Source organism: Polypterus senegalus, chromosome 11 (assembly GCF_016835505.1).
Source record: "Polypterus senegalus isolate Bchr_013 chromosome 11, ASM1683550v1, whole genome shotgun sequence".
Classification (NCBI taxonomy): domain Eukaryota; kingdom Metazoa; phylum Chordata; class Cladistia; order Polypteriformes; family Polypteridae; genus Polypterus; species Polypterus senegalus.
The window spans coordinates 93,750,646-93,769,360 of NC_053164.1; the positions used below are offsets into that span (position 1 = coordinate 93,750,646).

Consider the following 18,715-nt stretch of genomic DNA (forward strand, 5'->3'; position numbering starts at 1 on the left):
AGAAATATAAAAATAAGATTAGGCAACACTAAGTAACAAAGAATAAAGTCAGGTCCGATAGCCGGGACAGAAATAACAAAACAAAAACTCCAGATAGCTGGAGAAAAAAAGAAAATCTGCAGGGGTTCTAAGGCCACGAGACCCCCCAGCTCCAACTGGGCATTCTACCTAACATAAATGATCTCAATCATTCCTCATGGTTTTCAGGCTTCACGTGGAGGAACTAGATGATGATGGTCATGTGGACATCTGGCCTTCAGTCCATTAATGTAGGGACTGCACGGTGCTTTGATCGGGTGGTGTTAGTGCAGATCTCCACCACAGAAATAACAGAAAAAGAACAGCAGAGAAAGTAGGGGTTAGTATGGTCCGCAAAGCCATGATAAAAATGATAACTAAATGAATACAGTATACGAAATATCGGGGTTATACTAAAATGAAGCCTTGAGAAAACCATGTTAAAGTAATGTGTTTTTAGCACTTTTTTAAAGTGCTCCTCTATATTATCCTGGAGAATTTATATTGGTAAGCTATTCCAGATTTTAGGTGCATAACAGCAGAAGGCTGCCTCACCACTTCTTTTAAGTTTAGTTCTTGGAATTCTAAGCAGACACTCATTTGAAGATCTAAGGTTTACTATTTGGAGTGTAAGGTGAAAGGCATTCCGAAATATATGATGCAGCGAGATTATTTAAGGCTTTGTAAACCATAAGCATTATTTGAAAGTTAATTCTGAATGACACAGGTAACCAGTTTAGTGACATCAAAACTGGAGAGATGTGCTTGGATTTTCTTTTCCTAGTTAAGATTCTAGCAGCTGCATTCTGCAGTAGTTGCAATCGATTGATGTCTTTTTTTTTGGTAGTTCTGAGAGGAGTGTGTTACAGTAATCTAGTTAACTGAAAACAAAAGCATGAACTAATTTTTCAGTATCTTGCAAAGTTATAAGAGATCTAACTTTTGCTATATTTCTTAAGTGAAAAAATGATGTCCAAATATTCTGATTAATATATGATTTAAAATTTAGGTCAGGGTCAATAATTACCCCTAAATACTTTACCTCTATCTTGACTTTTAAGCTTAATGGATCAAATTTATTTCTAATACCCTCACAATATCCATTTTTACCAATCACTAAGATTTCTGTTTTCTCCTTTATACCACTCACTAAATACAGAACTATCACATACAAGGATACAGAATTGTTCAAATACATCAAAAGCAAAGTAGAAACTACTTGATATAAATGAAAACAACGTCTATCAGTTAATGGTAGTAGTACTGCCAGATTGTAGAAGAGGAGTCAGACAAGCCAGACAGAGTCAGAGTCAGGGCCGGATTAAGCTGGGTGCTATTGATGCTGCAACAGTAGGCCCATTCATGAAATAGGCCCAGATGAAAACAGACGAGAATTTTCCAGAAGCTGAACAGTTTTCTTTTGCTATACAGTGGAACCTCGGTTTATGGGTAACTTGGTTTACGACTGTTTTGCAAGACGAGCAAAATTTTTTTAATAAATTTTGACTTGATAAACGAGCGATGTTTTGCAATACGAGTAGTATGGATGCACTTTGTCTGCTGAGCATCATGTGATCACAACTGAGCTGATGGTTCTTCTCTCTCTCTCTCTCTCTCTCTCTCTCTCTCTCTCTCCTTATCTCTCTCGCTTGCACGCAGCGTATCTCTCTCGCTTGCATGCAGCGTGTCTCTCTCTCTCTCCTTATCTCTCTCGCTCACCCTTGTCTCTCTCTCCTTATCTCGCTCGCTTGCGCGCACATCTCTGTCTCTCTCTCTCTCTTCTCTTGAGGGCTCCTATTCCCCGTCTGAGTCTGTGTGCCTCACTCATATAGTCAACATCCGTACGAGCGTATACTGTTTACTACAGCATTGTGACTGCATGTGTGTACGCGCGCGCGCGCACATGTGTGCTGTGAAGTGGGAGTCCCCATCTTGCGCCCCAAAACACGAAGCTGAGTCTCACTACTTTAACAACACCAGCTTTATTCATCTTGAAACAGCAACAGCGCTGTTATTTATTGTAGCGGGATCTTTATAATGTTCCTTGTATGACCCATTGATGGCAGGCGCTTATGGCATGTCTGCGATCTTTTTGGATGCGCTTATACGGCAAACTGCTACAGCACTGGGAGACTGCGATTGCTTTGGGACTCTCTCCCGTGTGTCGTCCCGTTGGGTGGAATCCCACATGAGTTTAGAAACTCACTCACACCAGCCATGATTCTTTTTAAAGGTAAAGTGCAGGTTAATTTGTTTTATGTATTTTTACTTTATATTTTGTATTAATCATTTTTATATGAATAGTTTTGGGTTGTGGAATGAATCATCTGAGTTTCCATTATTTCTTATGGGGAAATTCACTTTGATATACGAGTGCTTTGGATTGCGAGCACGTTTCCGGAACGAATTATGCTCGAAACCGAGGTTCCACTGTATTAACCTCAAAATAATTCATAAAATGAAATTTGTAGTCTGACTTTATTACACAGTTACTATTGTTCTTTGTGCTGTGAAGTAATTATAACATCGTTGTGTTTATTGTTAACCGAAGATTTTAAGTTAATGCTATCAATTTTACGTTAAACAGTTTACTTAGTAATTTAGCTGCGTTTTTTGCAATACCTTGGGGATTCTTGCCACTTTATTATTGTCTGGTAAGTGCCACGTAGAAAATTTTTCACCTTGAAAGTTAGTTGTACTGTAAAAATCAATGGCTATCTGTAAAGGTAAAACTAAAAGCCGGCCCACAGGCCCGGCATGAATGTTTAGGATTTTTTAAATCCTCAACAGGGTTCTGGTCTATCATGAAATTTAAATTGTGGACAAATATTTACCCTCAAGAGCCTGAACTGAGTCACTTTGACCCAATGTCTCTGCAAATTCATTTTTTCTTACTCTGTTTCGTAAGAGAATTGCGAAATTCTGTGTATTTCATTGTTAGGTTTTCTGCATTAAGTGCACTTTTCTGACAATTGCTATTGAATGTTGAAGTTACATAGTTTGATGTTAATCTCGAGTTGTTACGATACTGCGTTGTTATTATTATTCATGTTCAATAAAGGCTGGCTGGTTGGGTCGCAAGCAATTAAGGCTCCTTGGTCGGTCTGAGTGCGTATGTATGGTGACTGTCGAATGCACATGCACCAATGCCGAGAAGAAATAGGCCTTTTTTGAGCTGCAGCATCAGGCCCAATTTCGTCTTAATCCAGCCCTGGTCAGAGTCCTGGAGACCCTGGCCAACAAGCCAAGAGCCAGGGCTTTAGTCTGTGGAGGAACACATTACATCACCCATACGTGTTCTATTTGGTGTCAAAGACTAATCTCATACACAGTTCACTAGGATGTGGAAGAAAAACAGGAGCAACCAGATGAAATCTCACACAACAATGGAGAGAATGTGCAAACTTCATACACACAGTGACCAGCCTGGGAATTAACCTCAGTGCTGCAGAGATGTGAGATAGCAGTGCTAACCATCACACCACCATGCCACTTCTTACCTGCTGTGCTCTCAGCAAACCAGATTAACAGTTGACTAATCTGACATTACTGTACATAGTGCCATTAACAGCATGCACTATCACAAGGTGCTTTACAGAGCGGAGAAAATGATTATGCTGCAGCTTGAAATATATGAGCTGAGTAGGACAATAAAAATAAGGTAAATACAAGAAAATACAGCAGTGACGGATACCTAGCTGTTTACCTGACAGATTTTAGACAGCGTGACAGCATGTATTAAAAGAGGTTACAGAAATCAAGCACAAATAAAGTATAAAGTATAAAGCTGAGTACGTTGCAAATTAGAAAGAGAGAAAGTAACAGCAAGTATCACAAGCTGCCATAAACAGCAAACACTATAATTATGTAAAGCACAATAAGAAGTAACAGAAAAGGATAAATGAATAAATCTTGCATGTGGCCTTCACAGCTAACAGACCATATCACAATATACAAAGTAGTATCAACTATGCTTACCTTGTTCAAATTCATGAATAAATGGAAAGCAGTTTAAAAAAAAAGCCAGAAGAGACACATAGGTTTTTGTGATAAATGGTACTTCACTAATACACCTAGAAAGAGCATCTCAGCAAGCTCAAGGGGTGTTTGTCCAGACCTGTGGAGAAATAAGTGGATTGGCATTAAAATATCTCAGCAATATAACAGGTTTATACGTTTTAAGCAGCACAAAGGGATATTCCAGTGTTAAAGGAAACAGCTTTGTAAGTCAGTAGCAGAGTTTTAAAGACAATTTGAAACCTCGCAGGAAGCCAAGGTAGACAAGCCCTGTAGGTGGTGCTGTGATTACAGCATTTTGTGCTCTTCAAGACTGAGTCTGTTGTAACCTTTTGATGCCCCACACAGGATGACTGTTGAAAGCAGAAATCCCACTGAGAGGCGATAAAAGCAAGAGCACTTCAGCATCAAAACTACTGGGGTATCGGTCAGAGTCTGGTGAGGATTCTGTATTCTGCAGAAGAGGTCATGCTTGCTGAGGTGCTGCCCTTTCATTTGTAACACTTTGCTGAAAAACACATTACTTTGATTTTTTTTACCATCCTTACATTGGCAACAAAAGGACATTCAGACACCATAAAGGAAAATCGCACTTAGCTTGACTTAACTTTTTACCCATACGAACCAATCTTGGCACATTTTTACTATGCCTAAAGTCCAATTTCTAAAACCTATTTTCATTATCTGATATCTCTGTTTGCCTAATTCTGGTTAGGTTCAAACTTATGAGACCATTTCAGTTGTCTGGCTAATCTGAAGTAAGTAATTCATTCTGTTTTTCTGGTGCATAAAAATCTAACCAAAATAACCCTAACCTTAATGCTAAGTTCTTTCTAGACATACCCCACCACATTTATAAGGACATGGCGTTCGTTACTTTAGTTGTTTCTGAGCAGAATCAAAAGTCTTAAATTGGAATAATGATGGCATTTTCCATGAGAAAAGTTCTAAACTGTGTGATATAATCTTCATATCTGTCATATGACTGTCTTCTGTGACCAAGTTTGGAGTCATAAGTGACAGTAGCCTGAACTATGAAGCCTGCAGTTCTGCAGTAGTGACAACTTCATTTTATTTCTTAAGACAATGGGCCTGTTATATTGCTGAGTGTTAATCACATGTATCTGAAGTACTATGTATGTAACGAAATTCTTTTCTGTATACATAATTTGTTGGGTCTTTTTTCCAACAACCAGAGCCTAATATCATTAGTTCACTGTAGTTCCTTATTCACGGATTTACCATATTATGTTCTAAACCTGCTTAATCCTGAGTGTCTCAGGGGAGCTGGAGCCTAACCCAGCAAGCATCAAGTGCAAGGCAGGAACAATTCCTAGACAGGGGACCAGCCATTGCAGAATAAACACACACACATAGACCATAGCAAATTTACAGCCACCAATGCACCTAATCAGCATGTCTTTGGGAGAAATCGGAGCACCCTGAGGAAACCCGTTCAGACATGAAGACGTGGAGCCTTTGTCTATTTACTGTGATGCAGCAGCACCACCACTGCACCACCATGTCATCTACTCTTGAACATGCTACATACAATTGCACATGAGTAAAACGCTCCTGCTGTAGATCAGTTCTTCCTTTTACTAGTGATTTGGCTTTTGTTGATGGTTATTGCAAAACACAAGTTTAGAGGAAACGTAATCTTTTGAATTTAAACAGGTAATTAGTAGGAATAATGGCCATTTTGGGTGTGAATATAACTTCAACCTGTGCCAGATCCTGTAAAAGTGATAGATTCAGTGAGATTTGAATGTAACCCTTTGATCTGTAATCTTCTAGCATTACAAAGTTTTGGAGGATTTAGACCAAAAACAATATACACTGAATCCTGGGTTCCTTTAACTTATTACATACAGCATTGATGTCTGCAGGCTGCATATTTAACTTGCATTGTGCAAAAAAATGAGTGAAAAAAAGACATAACACTGTGAACTATGTACAATGTCCACCTCCTTTATGTTCTGTACCTGGAGGACCCCTTTAGTGAGCTGTGCAAGTATTTAACCTGACCAAGGCATGCTGTTGCTCCCAACTTGTGTTGTACATGGGGCTTGAAATAAACTAGCGTGCTGTAACATCACTTTCCTGTTTGTGCTTTGTGTAGTGGCACAGCACAGTCTAATAACTAAGGGGGCACAGCAGTACTCTGTCATATTACATGTATTTTACCATCACCCCATATTCTTTGATGCTTATGCATATAAGAGCACTGTACGGTATAATCCAGCTTGAATTTGAATGTGTTTTGTACTGTATTGTGAGAAGTAAGAAGAAACTGACCGAACAGCTAGTGCTGTATGTACCAAAGGAGGCTATTTGCTAACAACAGTTGAGTTTCGCCCAACTTTTCTTTGCCCACTTTCTCATTTTCTATGTAGCTCACTACCTTGTCTCTTTTTCCTGTACAGAGCAGCTGCTCTTTTTCACTCACCACCAGCCCTGTTTCACTGTGCACTTACAGTGGTGGCTAGTACAGTGGTGCTGTTCTGCTTGCACCATGCATGCCATTTCTCCAAGTGATCACAACTTAGGCGAAAAAGGATGCACTGCCTAAGAATATCCTACTTTTTACAGCTTTATTACTGACAAATATCGAGAAAATAAAAAAAATCACATCAGCTAATTTTCCTTTTTCCAAATTGTCACAAATTTTAACCAAATCTTTCAAGGCAGGGCCACAGTGGAGCAAGAGGCTAACCCAGCAAGCATAGAGCATAAGGAAGTAACAATCCCTGGACAGGACGTCATCCCACTGCATGTTCAACACCAGGGCTATCTTAACAGCATCATAGTGTAGATCCTCAGGCAAAGTAGTGCGCTGGGGCCTCTGTTTTGATAGCAAATCAGAAACATTCATAGGCATCAGAAACACCGTGGGCCCCTATGCTCCTGGGGACCCGGCTAGTGCCCGTTGTTACCATATGGTAGATGGCCCTGGACAACACCCACACACACCACAGCCAATTTAGCATCACCAGTCCACCTAACCTGCATGTCTTTACACTGTGGGAGGAAACTGGAGCGCCCGGAGGAAGCCCATGCATACATGGAGAGAACATGCAAACTTCATGATGTTTTTAGTTTGGTATATTTAGTTTTTGTATTGTAGGGAGGTTTTTGCCCTTAAAGATGATGTATCGAAATATCCTTTCTTAGTAGATGTCTACTAACATAGATGTGCCATCCTGCCAAATTTCAACTTGTTAATTGAATGGGAAATATAAAATGAATCAATCAACTTTGCATTGTATACACAAAACTGTAGCAAGTAGTGAAAGTAATCAGTTATTAAAACATTGCTGTAATTAGTGCTTTATGGTGCTGGTTCTGCATTTCTATTTACTGTATAGTGTATACACATACAGTATTTGGCTTTAATGTCAATAAATATTTTACTTTTAATTAGACACTAGACATAAAAAAAAATTAAAAACTGCAACAGTGCAGGACATTAGACAAGTGATTAAACCAAGGGCCATTACAACACTTTCCTCCAAAAAGAAGAAAAGAAACAGGAAAGTGGAGCGTGGCAAAAAATCAGATGAGGATATTTTAACCAATGACAGCATTTAGTTAAAAATGAAGGAATTTGTAATTGAAGTAGCATATTACATGAGATTATGAAATAGTTACCACACCCTGACTTGATGCTATCAGTGAACCCACCAGATGTTTTCAAAAGTAATTCATGTGCGATCATCTGCAGAGTCTTGGAAATTCAGTGTGGACAAAATATTGTCATTATTCCTGCCGCCACCAGAGACTCATATCCTGAGCTGCATTCTGGGCTTCCTACAGATGTGGTCTTCAAGCATATTATAAAATCTCAGGATAAAGTCATTTGATTTATTTTCAACTGTTGCCAAATTGCCAAAATTTTATTTGGGGCAGGCAAAATTGGCAGAATAGCAGGAAACAAGAAGAGCTTAGAAATATGCATCATCAGTCCAAGCCATATTAGTCAAACAACATATGCAGAAAGCAAAAACACTGAAAAATTACCAAATTCTTATATTTTCAATGTTTCAGTCCCAAAACTTGGATGCCCCTTGTCCCGTGGAGTCATCTTTAGTAATGTCACACACATCAATGCTGATTACAAGACCAGAAACAACACTTATAAACAAAACTGCTCAACCTAAGCTGCTATAAAATCAAAATGGCAATGTAATAGAATCATAACAACAATGTGAATAAATTATATACATAATACCAAAAGTCACACATTCCAAAGCAGGAAACTGAACATGGCAAAAGATAATGACATGAATATTTAGTAACACATCTTACAAGCCAAAAAGAAAACAGAACATAAGTAATAAAAACTTTATGGAAATTGTTTGGACTAAATCAACATCTTGAGATTAATAACAGGCAGACTGACTAGTTAGCCAATCAAATAATGTACAGTATGAAATTGTCCATGGGTGGTGTAAAAGAGGCAGTCAGGAGGCAATAGACCATACCTTGTGCTCCATATTGGACCACACTGAGACCTGTCACTGTGATTTATTGACCAAACACAGAGCAGCCTCCAGCACTGCAACAACCTGAGGTGACCCTCCCATAACCAGAGGTTTGAATCTGCTGGTATCCCTCAAAATATTTCTCTTTAATAGATCACCTGTGCCACTGGCCAACACAGTGTCCAAGTGCCTCCAAAGAAGTGACACATCCAAGGCTACCACCTAAAAGCTTGTGTCATGGGTCAGTCCACACAATATCACTGTGGTCATGGTTCAACAACCTGTGTTGTCTATGTCAGTGGTCTGCCCTTGCTGTATAACACTGAAAAATATATGGGACTTGATGACAGAGTCCAATCTTTCTAGCTGAAAGAGCTTTTAGTTCTCCATTCATAAACGCAAGTATGTGTAGTTCTCCAGTGCTTAAGGATTATTACCATTCTAACTTTAGATACTGCTCAGGCAAACACAAAAATACATCTTCTGAGATTTTTCTTTTCTCTTTTTCTCATTTTAGCAGCCCATATTTTCCTATGAGTTGTTACTAGTTATATCATGTAAAGATCAAATGCAATAAATAATACAAGTGTGAAACTCTGCTATAAAATATTGCTAAGGCCCACGTGCAGCATAACATAACACACTGTCATTGCAGTACCAAGGCTAATACATTGTTAATGCTTTAGGGCACTGTGTAGTTATTTTTGAACAGTTGAATGCTGGTCCAGGGCTAGCAGAAGTACAAGTGTACCAGAACCCAAATGCCTAATGGATGTGTATTAAGTAGGGATAGTTCCAATAGAATAAGCAAGCACACTTTTTAACAGGGTGTAAAACTCCACAAACTGCTCTGTTTGCTGCCTAAAATCGTGTCCATTTTGCTGCAATGCTGCTGATGGTGACATGTATTCTTTGGCCAGTCTGTGACACAAACACACACACAGAGTCATTTATGCAATATTCTTCACTTTGTATCCCTGGCACTGTTTACTCTGCTTTGTTATTTGCCATCAGGTATAGCAAGAATCTAATGGGCATAAAGAACAATGATCTCATTCACAAAAAAGTTGCATTGCATAGTTTCTACTTTGGTCTTTTACTGCATTATATTGTCTTCTGTTGAAGTGAAATGATGTCTGTAATTCCATGAGGAAGCAACAAAAGGATATATAATTAAAGTGGAGAATACAATATTATTTATCTTGACTTTCAGAAAACATTTGATAAGGTGCCACATGAGAGTTTAAGGATCAAACTAAAAGAAGTGAGTTTTCAGGGTGTTGTTTTTAGATGGGTGCAGAATTTGCTCAGACACAGGAAGCAGAGGGTGATGGTTTGAGGAACCATATCAGAATTTGCTGACGTTAAGAGTGGTGTTCCACAGGGGTCAGTGCTAGGCCTGCTGCTAATGTTAAGTTTTTTGTAAACAATTTAGATAGGAATATAAGTACTATCTGTTTAAGTTTACAAATGATACCAAGATAGGTGGATTGGCAGATAATCAGGAATCTGGTAAATCATTACAGATGGACTTGGACAGCATACAGACTTGGCCAGATTTGTGGCAGATTACATTTACTCGCATTAAATTTCAAGTATTACACGCTGGAAGTAAAAATGTTAGGTTTGGATACACAACGGGAAGTCTGAAAATCAAAAGTTCACTTCATGAAAAGGGGTATAGGAGTCGTAGTGGACTCAACATTATCAACTGCCAGACAGTGTTAGCCTTAGGTTGCATAGCTGGTGAGGCCTCATCTGGAGTACTGTGGGCAGTTTTGGTCTCCAGGCTACAAAAAGGACATAGCAGCTCTAGGAAAGGCCCATAGAAGAGTGATGAGGCTGATCCCAGGGCTACAGGGAATGATTTTTAAAGAAAGATTAAAAGAATTGAGTCTTTATAGTTTAAGCAAATCTCCTAAGAGTAGACATGATTAAGGTATTGAAAATAATGAAAGTAATTAGTACAGTGGATCTTAATTTACAATGAGTTCAACAAGAACATGGTGACACAGAAAATTGTTAAGGGTAAATTTCACATAAACATTAGGAAGTTTTCATTCACACAGAGAAACAGACACATGGAATAGGTTACCAAGTATTGTGGTAGAGAGTAGGATTTTAGAGGCTGCTAGGATTTTCTCTAGCTCCCTATTTCATACTATAATTAAATAAGGTGATAGATGCCATTTTAACAATGGCAAAAATATGAATGTTTTAATAAGTTCTAAAAATAAACAGATGAAAAACTGAAAAAATGTTGGGGCCACAAATGGGAAAAGTTCCATTTAATATGGGAAGATTTAAGTCTATGTGTGCTATGGCATTGCTATAAAGTCAAGCATACTTCTATTTGAGGTCATTAGAGATACTTCTTAAGCCTGGTAGAAGTCCTCATAAAGTATATTACAGTGTGAATGGCAGTGAGCACAGAGGAAGGCCATGTTCTCAGATCTCCATCTGAGTTGGTAACTTCCAAACTGTAGAGGGTGTAGATGAATATGTGAGCTCCCTTGCATCATTAACCAACAGTCATGATTTCTATTTTGAAACATGAACATACAATACCACAAAGTTCAAAGACTTTCTGAAGTAAACAGTTGGTCTCCTGACTTTTAATTTCTTTTAGCAATTACATAACCTTTTACAAAACAAGCTGGTAAATAAGTGAAAGGTGAGAACTGCAGCAGCTGCTGTTAAGAAAGAATAGACAATTTGCAAGATTCACAGTAAATAAAAAAATAATACTTCTGAGATAAGTGTGCTATGGGCAAGTAAAAACATGAAAAATTCTGAAGAATCCATGAAGCACACCTAGCAGCTACAACATGAAAACCACCTGTATGCTGATTCCACCGAAACAGCTCTGACCCCTTGATGCATGAACTCCACAAGACCTCTGAAGGTACCTGTGGTTTCTGACACCAAGATATTAGCAGAAGATCCTTGAAGTCCTGTAATTTGTAAAGTGGATTGGACTTGTTTTTCCAGCACATCTCACAGATGTTTGACTGGATTGAGATCTGTGGAAATGGAAGGTCAAATCCACAACTTGAACTCTTTGTCATGTTCCTGAAATTATTACTGAAATTTTTTTGCAGTATGGCAGGGAGCATTATCCTGCTGAAAGATGTTTCCATGAAGGGGTGTATGTGAATTTCAACAATCTTTAGGTAGGTGGTATGTGTCAAAGTAACATCCACATGAATGCCAGAACCCCGCAGAACATTGCCCGCAGCGTCACACTACCTCCACCAGCTTGTCTTCCTCTCATAGTTCATCCTCCTTCCATCTCTTCCCTATGTAAACAAAGTATGCACACTTGGCAGCACACACAATCTAAAAGAAAACAAGATTCATCAGACCAGCTCACCTTCTTCCATTGCTCCATGGTCCAGTTCTGACACTCATATCACCATTGTAAGTAGGTAGGTAGGTAGATGGTCAGCATTAGCACTCTGATCGGTCTGCAGCTACATACCCATACCTAGCGAGCTGCAATGCCCTGTGTGTTCTGATACCTTTCGCTCATGGCCATTTTTCAGCAATTTGTGCTACAGCTGTTTTTTTGTGGGATTGTACCAAGCAGGCCCTTCACTCCCCACACAGAACAAAAGAGCCTTGAACACCAATGATCCTGTCACTGGTTCACCAGTTGTCCTTACTTGGACCACATTTTGTAGGTACTAACTACTGCTTTCCAAGAATACCCCACAAGACAATTTGGTCCTTGTCAAAGTCATTCAGATCCTTACACTTGTCTGTTGCTCCTGCTTCCGACTGATCGCCTTCAAGAATTGACTGTTCACTTACTGTCTGGTATTGTAACAAGATAATCAATGTTATTCAATGTACCAGGTAGTGGATTTAATGTTGTGTCTGATCTCTATATGGATACGAGAAAAGAGCGTTCCTTGAAAGGCGAATAGCTAACCTGTTTTACAGGTTCATCTGCAGTTTAATACCATGTGTTTCAGTGCTTCTCTTTTTTATTTTTTGATTTCCCCATTTTACAAATTGCTTGTCAGAGGCAACCAAGAAAGAATAGATGCCAGGGGCATTCTGCAGGGTGCAAATAGATGTCTGGACTTTTAAGAGGTCCTCCCATCAGCTGTAACATTATTTTAATTCTAGCTCCTAGCCAAATTTCATTCAAACCAGCATGGCAGATTAACATTGAGAATCAACGTTTAGTTCTTTAAAAAAAAAAGTAGCTGCTCACCTTTAGCACACACATTACATGTGGTATCATATCCCGGAACAATTTAGAGTCAGTGATGAACCTGTTCACATGTCTAAAGACTATGTGGAATAAAATCACAAAACTGTCAAGAAAGTGTGCCCCACCAGTCCAACATGGTTTAAAACAGATATCTCAATTTTGCAAGGCTAAATAAAAAGTAGAAACCCACTAGACAGCTCACTTAGCATATAATCTTTATTATTTCTTACTAATGGCTCTCATTACTTTTACCTGTGATGAAGATCGTTCTGTGGTTAACTGCTTATTTTGGCAGTTGCTCTTCTGAGCCACATGCACTATTAATATTAATAAGGATTACATTAATAAATCACAGGTAAGAATCACAGTCTCTTTGAGTGAAAAGTCTCAAAAAATGTTGGAGAGAATTCCAGAAATAATCCAACAATATAGCCAGACTACAGTGCCATGAGGATGACTGACACCTTTAAGAAAAACCTGCCATTTGCTAAGTGTGCCTGAGAGGTTTTGTAGGTGTGTTTTGAGAAAAAAGTTGCACACCTTGTGATGCAGATATTTCAATGCACACTGTGCAAGCTACATTTAAGACTTTGTTTAACTGCAAGCAAATGAAACATTTGGCCACAAGAAAAAGGCAGCAGCGTAAAAATGGGCTCCTTTGACTTTGTTTCTAAGGAAACAGTGCCCCACAGTGGAGACACATGTGAACTCCATCCAATGTTTTAGTTCTTATTGACATCCACAGCAAAGCAAACCAAAGCACCTTGATCTTCCATTGGATAAACCCCAGCTTGACCTGGGAAAACTGATATGCTCAACTTCAAGAGGCTGTCAATAACACCTTTTACATGTGGACTGCAATATTATCAATATCCCTGACCACTTTTAATGCCTCTGGGAAGTAAACCAGTAAGAGAATGCATGACATAGCACAAAGAGAGTTAGAATGGGGGTCAGACAGGTCATAATTCATACAAGTATGCTTTTAATGTATTGTTTTCTGTTCATCCATCCATCTATCAGTTTTCTAACTTGCTTCTCTAGTTCAGGGTTGTGGGGAGTGCCTATCCCAGTTTCATTGGTTTCAAGGAGGGGATCAGTCCATGATGGCCATGTATGAGTGAATGAGCACTGGCACTCTGTTAGGAGATTATTGTTGTCCTTTGTCCAGTGCCTCCTGAACAGGTTCCAGCTCCACATTGTCTTGAATTAGAATTAACAGATTTAGTAAAATGGACGGATTAATGTAATTTTTAATCTCTGTTGAGGTCTATTTTATTTTGACTTAATGGATCCTGACTTTTTTTTCTGATTACTGACCTGTTGTTTTGCTAGATTTGACCAACCCCAACCTCTACTACCTAAATACAATCTATTTGGCTACTTTATTAGGTATACTTATGTCAAACTGAGTAGGGTCTCCTTTTCCCTCTGGAAGAGCTTGAATTCTTTGAGGTATGGATTCAACATGGGGTAGGTCACACATTCATGCTATGAACCTTCTGTTCCACCTCATCCCAAAGGTGTTTTATTGAATAAAGATGTGGAGAAACTGAAGTCAGTGTCATGTTGGCAAGACCAGCTTGAGATGATGTGGTCTTTCTGACATGGCATATTATCTGCTGGAAGTATCCGGGAAGTGGTCAAAAAATGATGAACATGTCAGTGACACTCAACTGGTATTATGAGGCTAATGTATGCCCAAGAAAGCAATCCCCTCAAAACAATACTACCACCATCAGCCTGAACTGCTTATACAAGGTAACATGGATCCATAAATTCATTATGGTTAATCCAATTTCTGAACATGACATTGTTATGTTGCAGCAGAAATCAAAATGTGTCCAACCTTACAATATTTCTTCTGTCTTCACTCATCCATAATTGTTGATTATGTGCCTACCTGTTATTAGCTGACAGGAGTGGAACCCATTGCAATCTTCTTCTGCTATAGCTCATCCACTTCAAGATCCACTGCATTGTGTTTTCAGAGATGCCCTTCTGTATACCACCTTTGAAAATAAAGGTTATTCAAGTATTTGTGACTTTTCTTTTAGCTTGAACAAGTCTTGCCTTCTTCTCCAGTTTCTGTCACTAACAAGATTTATAGCTATACATGGTCATTATTGATATATGTACAGACCAAAGTGAAATTCTTATTTGCATGTGTGTTTTCATTTGAAGGTCTTCCACTTACTGGATGTTTCTGTTTATTACACTGTTCTAGAAGACTGTAGCATGTGAAAATCCCAGGAGGACTGATGTTCCTCAGATATTGAAGCCATCACATATGCTATCAAGGATGACGCTAGTCAGAGTCACTTAGATCATTCTAATGTTTGATCAAACAGTAATTGAAACCATGTCTAAATGCTGTATACATTTTGTTGCAGCCACATTATTAGATGATTGAAGAAGCAGACTCTTCGGATCTAATAAACAGGTGTACCTAATAAAGTGGACATTTACTGTATAAACAATATCATTTGATAGACCCTAACTACAAATTTATCCAAAAGTCCCTCTAAAACATATCATGGTTGGTTGCAGTAGCATAGGAAATTGGCCAACTCAGACAGTGGTCATCGAATCCTTTATCCACACAGACTATATTAAAGTGCTTCCTGGAGTGTGGAAGAGTAGTACTTCAGCCGTGGGTAAGGCCATTTGCAATTCTGTTAGAAGTGTTGAAAGCCATTCTACCATACACTTGTTCATCATCCATCAATTCTTTTGTGATACTCTGTGTAGGTGAAAAGCTGATAAGGTCCTTTTTGGGGAAGGTGATGGAGCATCTTGTGAATTGCTACCTGCAGGCATCACTAGTGGGCAGTTGATTCTTAATCCTCAGTGAACTGAAACTGTTTTGTCATTCACTCTCTTTCAGAAACCTACCATATTTTGCCAAACAGAAGAGCCCATCAGCTGTCATCCTGAACTTATGGGAGGCACGCCATCAGGACAACGGTGATCTGGACTCATTGGCAAGTGCACTGGAAGAGATCGGAAAAATCCATGCCAAAAGCCCCAACAGCACTGAAGATCTGACAGAAGATTGCAGCTAAGGTGTTTCCATCCATGGTGGAAAGAAGAAGAACAAAATGAGGACGAACAAGCAGAGATTTGCTGTCTGTTAACTTCTGCTACATCCAGGTCTAGCTGCAGTAGACGAAGAGAGGGAAAGAAACAACACTTGAGAGGTTGAAGGTGGAAAAAGGAAGTGGTGGCAGCTGGCTGGTTTGTGGCCAGGGCAGTCTGGCAGGATCCTAGCTACCGGACAGACTGACTGTGGCACTCCGTGAGACAGAGAAAGGACTAACAATGTTTTCTCATTTCAACTCCTGTCTCTGGGGTCCAAAGTTGAGGCCTCAGTACTCGGGAAAGCTTTTCTTTTACTGACTTCACATCTTTTGTTTTCATTTTTTTCTTTCTTATAAGGGACAGCTACTTCCTTCTACTAAGCTTCAGTCATATTTTAAGTATTAGTATGAACAGGTATTTCCTGTGTTTAATGTCGCAGTCACCAAGACAAGTGTTCCTTTAATGCTATTTTGCTGCCAGTTAAGGACGTCAATTCATATGGCCTTGTAGAATGGCCTGTCAGATACTAATCTACCCTTTAAGCTCCACACCCTTGGAATTTGAAAATCTTTATCGGTGACATTTACAGACAACAACCAAGATTTCAGGTGTTACATCTCCTGCCAGGAGCAAATGACTGAAAATGACAAATTAAGAATAAAGAATCATATTGGACTGTTTCTGAGAGATTACATTTTTTTGCATTTATGTAAAGGGGAAACAAAGAAGTTGCGGATGGCCAGCACTGTCCACTCACTATATTACTTTTGTTATTTAACAGAATGTTTTCTGTTCCGTTCAGGTCATTCATTAGGTCAGTCCCCCCAGCCGCCCCAGGGCCTTTCTTTGCTTTTGCACCTCCTTCTACTTTTTCTTTCTTCTTCAGTAATTTCACTTGTATGGTTTCTAGGTTTTTATTACAATATGCTAATTCTGGCAGATGCAGAGGTAATGCCTAAGGAGTAGTGTCCCTCGTCTGCGGAGCGAATGAGAGAGAATATTTTTAATGGCGCCTCATTTCAAAGAACCATAAAGAGACTTACATTCCATTTTGAAAATGTGTGGGGCCTAAAAAGACTAAAAAATGATTCAACCGAAAAAAACAGAAATTCCAGTGTTACTAATTTATTGATAACTGGAAAGCAACAGTTGTTAATTGAATGTCAGCAGTACTTACTTGAGCGTTAGCCTCGTATGTGTTCTAGGAGGTGGTAAAATGGTTAAAGTCTGAAGACAGAGTGTGACTGCAGTCTGGCGTCCAGGCAGATGGGGTCACCAATTATTTAGCCCTCGGCGTCTGCTGCTCACAAAGTGTCTTGAAGTAGGAGTATCTGAAATGGGGCAGGAACTAGGAGTTGGGATGCATGCAAGTTCCACAGTCATGTCAGCATCATAGCAAGGACACCTTGCATTCTGTTCAGGCGTGTTGTGTGTGTTCGTGCTCGTGAATACTCATCTTACTAATCTTTTTATTCCCCCACTGATTCTCAGTTGGACATTCTTTCATTCCATTTGTCTTTTGACCCAAGCTTCTACAAGAGAATACACCACAGTTCAAGAAACTGCTGTAATAATATAGAAGGAAGAAAATGAAACGTGTGCTTTCTTTAATTCCTGGTGCATTGGCCATTTCAGCACAGCTTTGGAAATACATGTGAGCATCCAAAAAGAGTTTTTTTGCAATTGTTTTCGCACCAAAGATTTCACATTCTTTGCTTCACTTTAAAGAGATGCTGACCTCCAAATCCAATGCAGACAGAACATCTTATCCCCCCACCTCTCCTACTCCCCCAGGACACTATACTTCCTTAGAAAGGTGATATGGCTCTTCTAATCTATAGCCTTGGGGCAGACTTATAGTCTCCAAAAACTCTCTGGAGGCTATTCAGGCAGGGAACGCAAAAGCATTTGTGTTATATTGTAGGTCTTATTCAGAATTTGACTTTTCAGAAACCAAGATTTGGGAAGGCTACAAATGTAATCATATAAGAGTATAAAAGTAGTAATAATGGCATTTCTTACAGCTCTTTGATTTACTTTTACGGTGCATTCTATTTGATTGTGTACAACAATCATGTCATATGCACCAAGCATCTAATGAACATTTCAATTGATTGCTCTCATTAACAGTATGTGTCCTGTAATGAATGCCACCCGCCTATCCCACCACCCCTCATCACCCGACACATGAGCTGCATCTTCTATGAATCTAATAGTACTTACATTATCTAGCGCTTTCTGTAATGAGCACTTTCACAGATCTGTACACTGTATTTAAAAACAGCAGTTCATAAACAAAAAGAATCTAGCAATGCATTAAGAATGCACAGAATGGAGTAATTATATAGCAAAAAAATGTAAAATAAAATAGGGTCCTTAAGTACAGTGGTACCTCGGTTTGCGAGCATAATTCGTTCCGAAAACGTGCTCGCAGGCCAAAGCACTCGTATATCAAAGTGAATTTCCCCATAAAAAATAATGGAAACTCAGATGATTCGTTCCACAACCCAAAACTATTCATATAGAAATGATTAATAAAAAATATAAAGTAAAAATACATAAAACAAATTAACCTGCACTTTACCTTTGAAAAGAATCATGGCTGGTGTGAGTGAATTTCTAAACTCTTGTGGGATTCCACCCAACAGGACGACACCTGAAGAGTGTCCTGAAGCAACCGCAGTCTCCCAGCGCTGTAGCAGTTTGCAGTATAAGCGCATCCAAAAAGATGGCAGACATGCTATAAGCGCCTGCCGTTGATGGGTGTTACAAGGAACATTATAAAGATCCCGCTACAATAAATAACAGTGCTGTTGCTGTTTCAAGCTGAATAAAGCTGGTGTTGTCAAAGTACTGAGACTCAGCTTCGTGTTTTGGGGCGCAAGATGGGGAC

At 39.1% G+C, this 18,715-nt stretch overlaps 1 protein-coding gene across 1 annotated transcript in view; it reads left to right on the forward strand.

Annotated features, from left to right (window-relative positions):
• Positions 1–16,502, forward strand: part of unc5db (unc-5 netrin receptor Db) — a 756,179-nt gene extending 739,677 nt beyond the window's left edge. Inside the window, exon 17 of the mRNA XM_039769246.1 lies at positions 15,629–16,502. Within this exon, the coding sequence (XP_039625180.1) occupies positions 15,629–15,806 (178 nt within the window). The 3' untranslated portion in view covers positions 15,807–16,502. The remainder of the gene's footprint in view (positions 1–15,628) is intronic.
• The last annotated feature ends 2,213 nt before the right edge of the window (positions 16,503–18,715 follow it).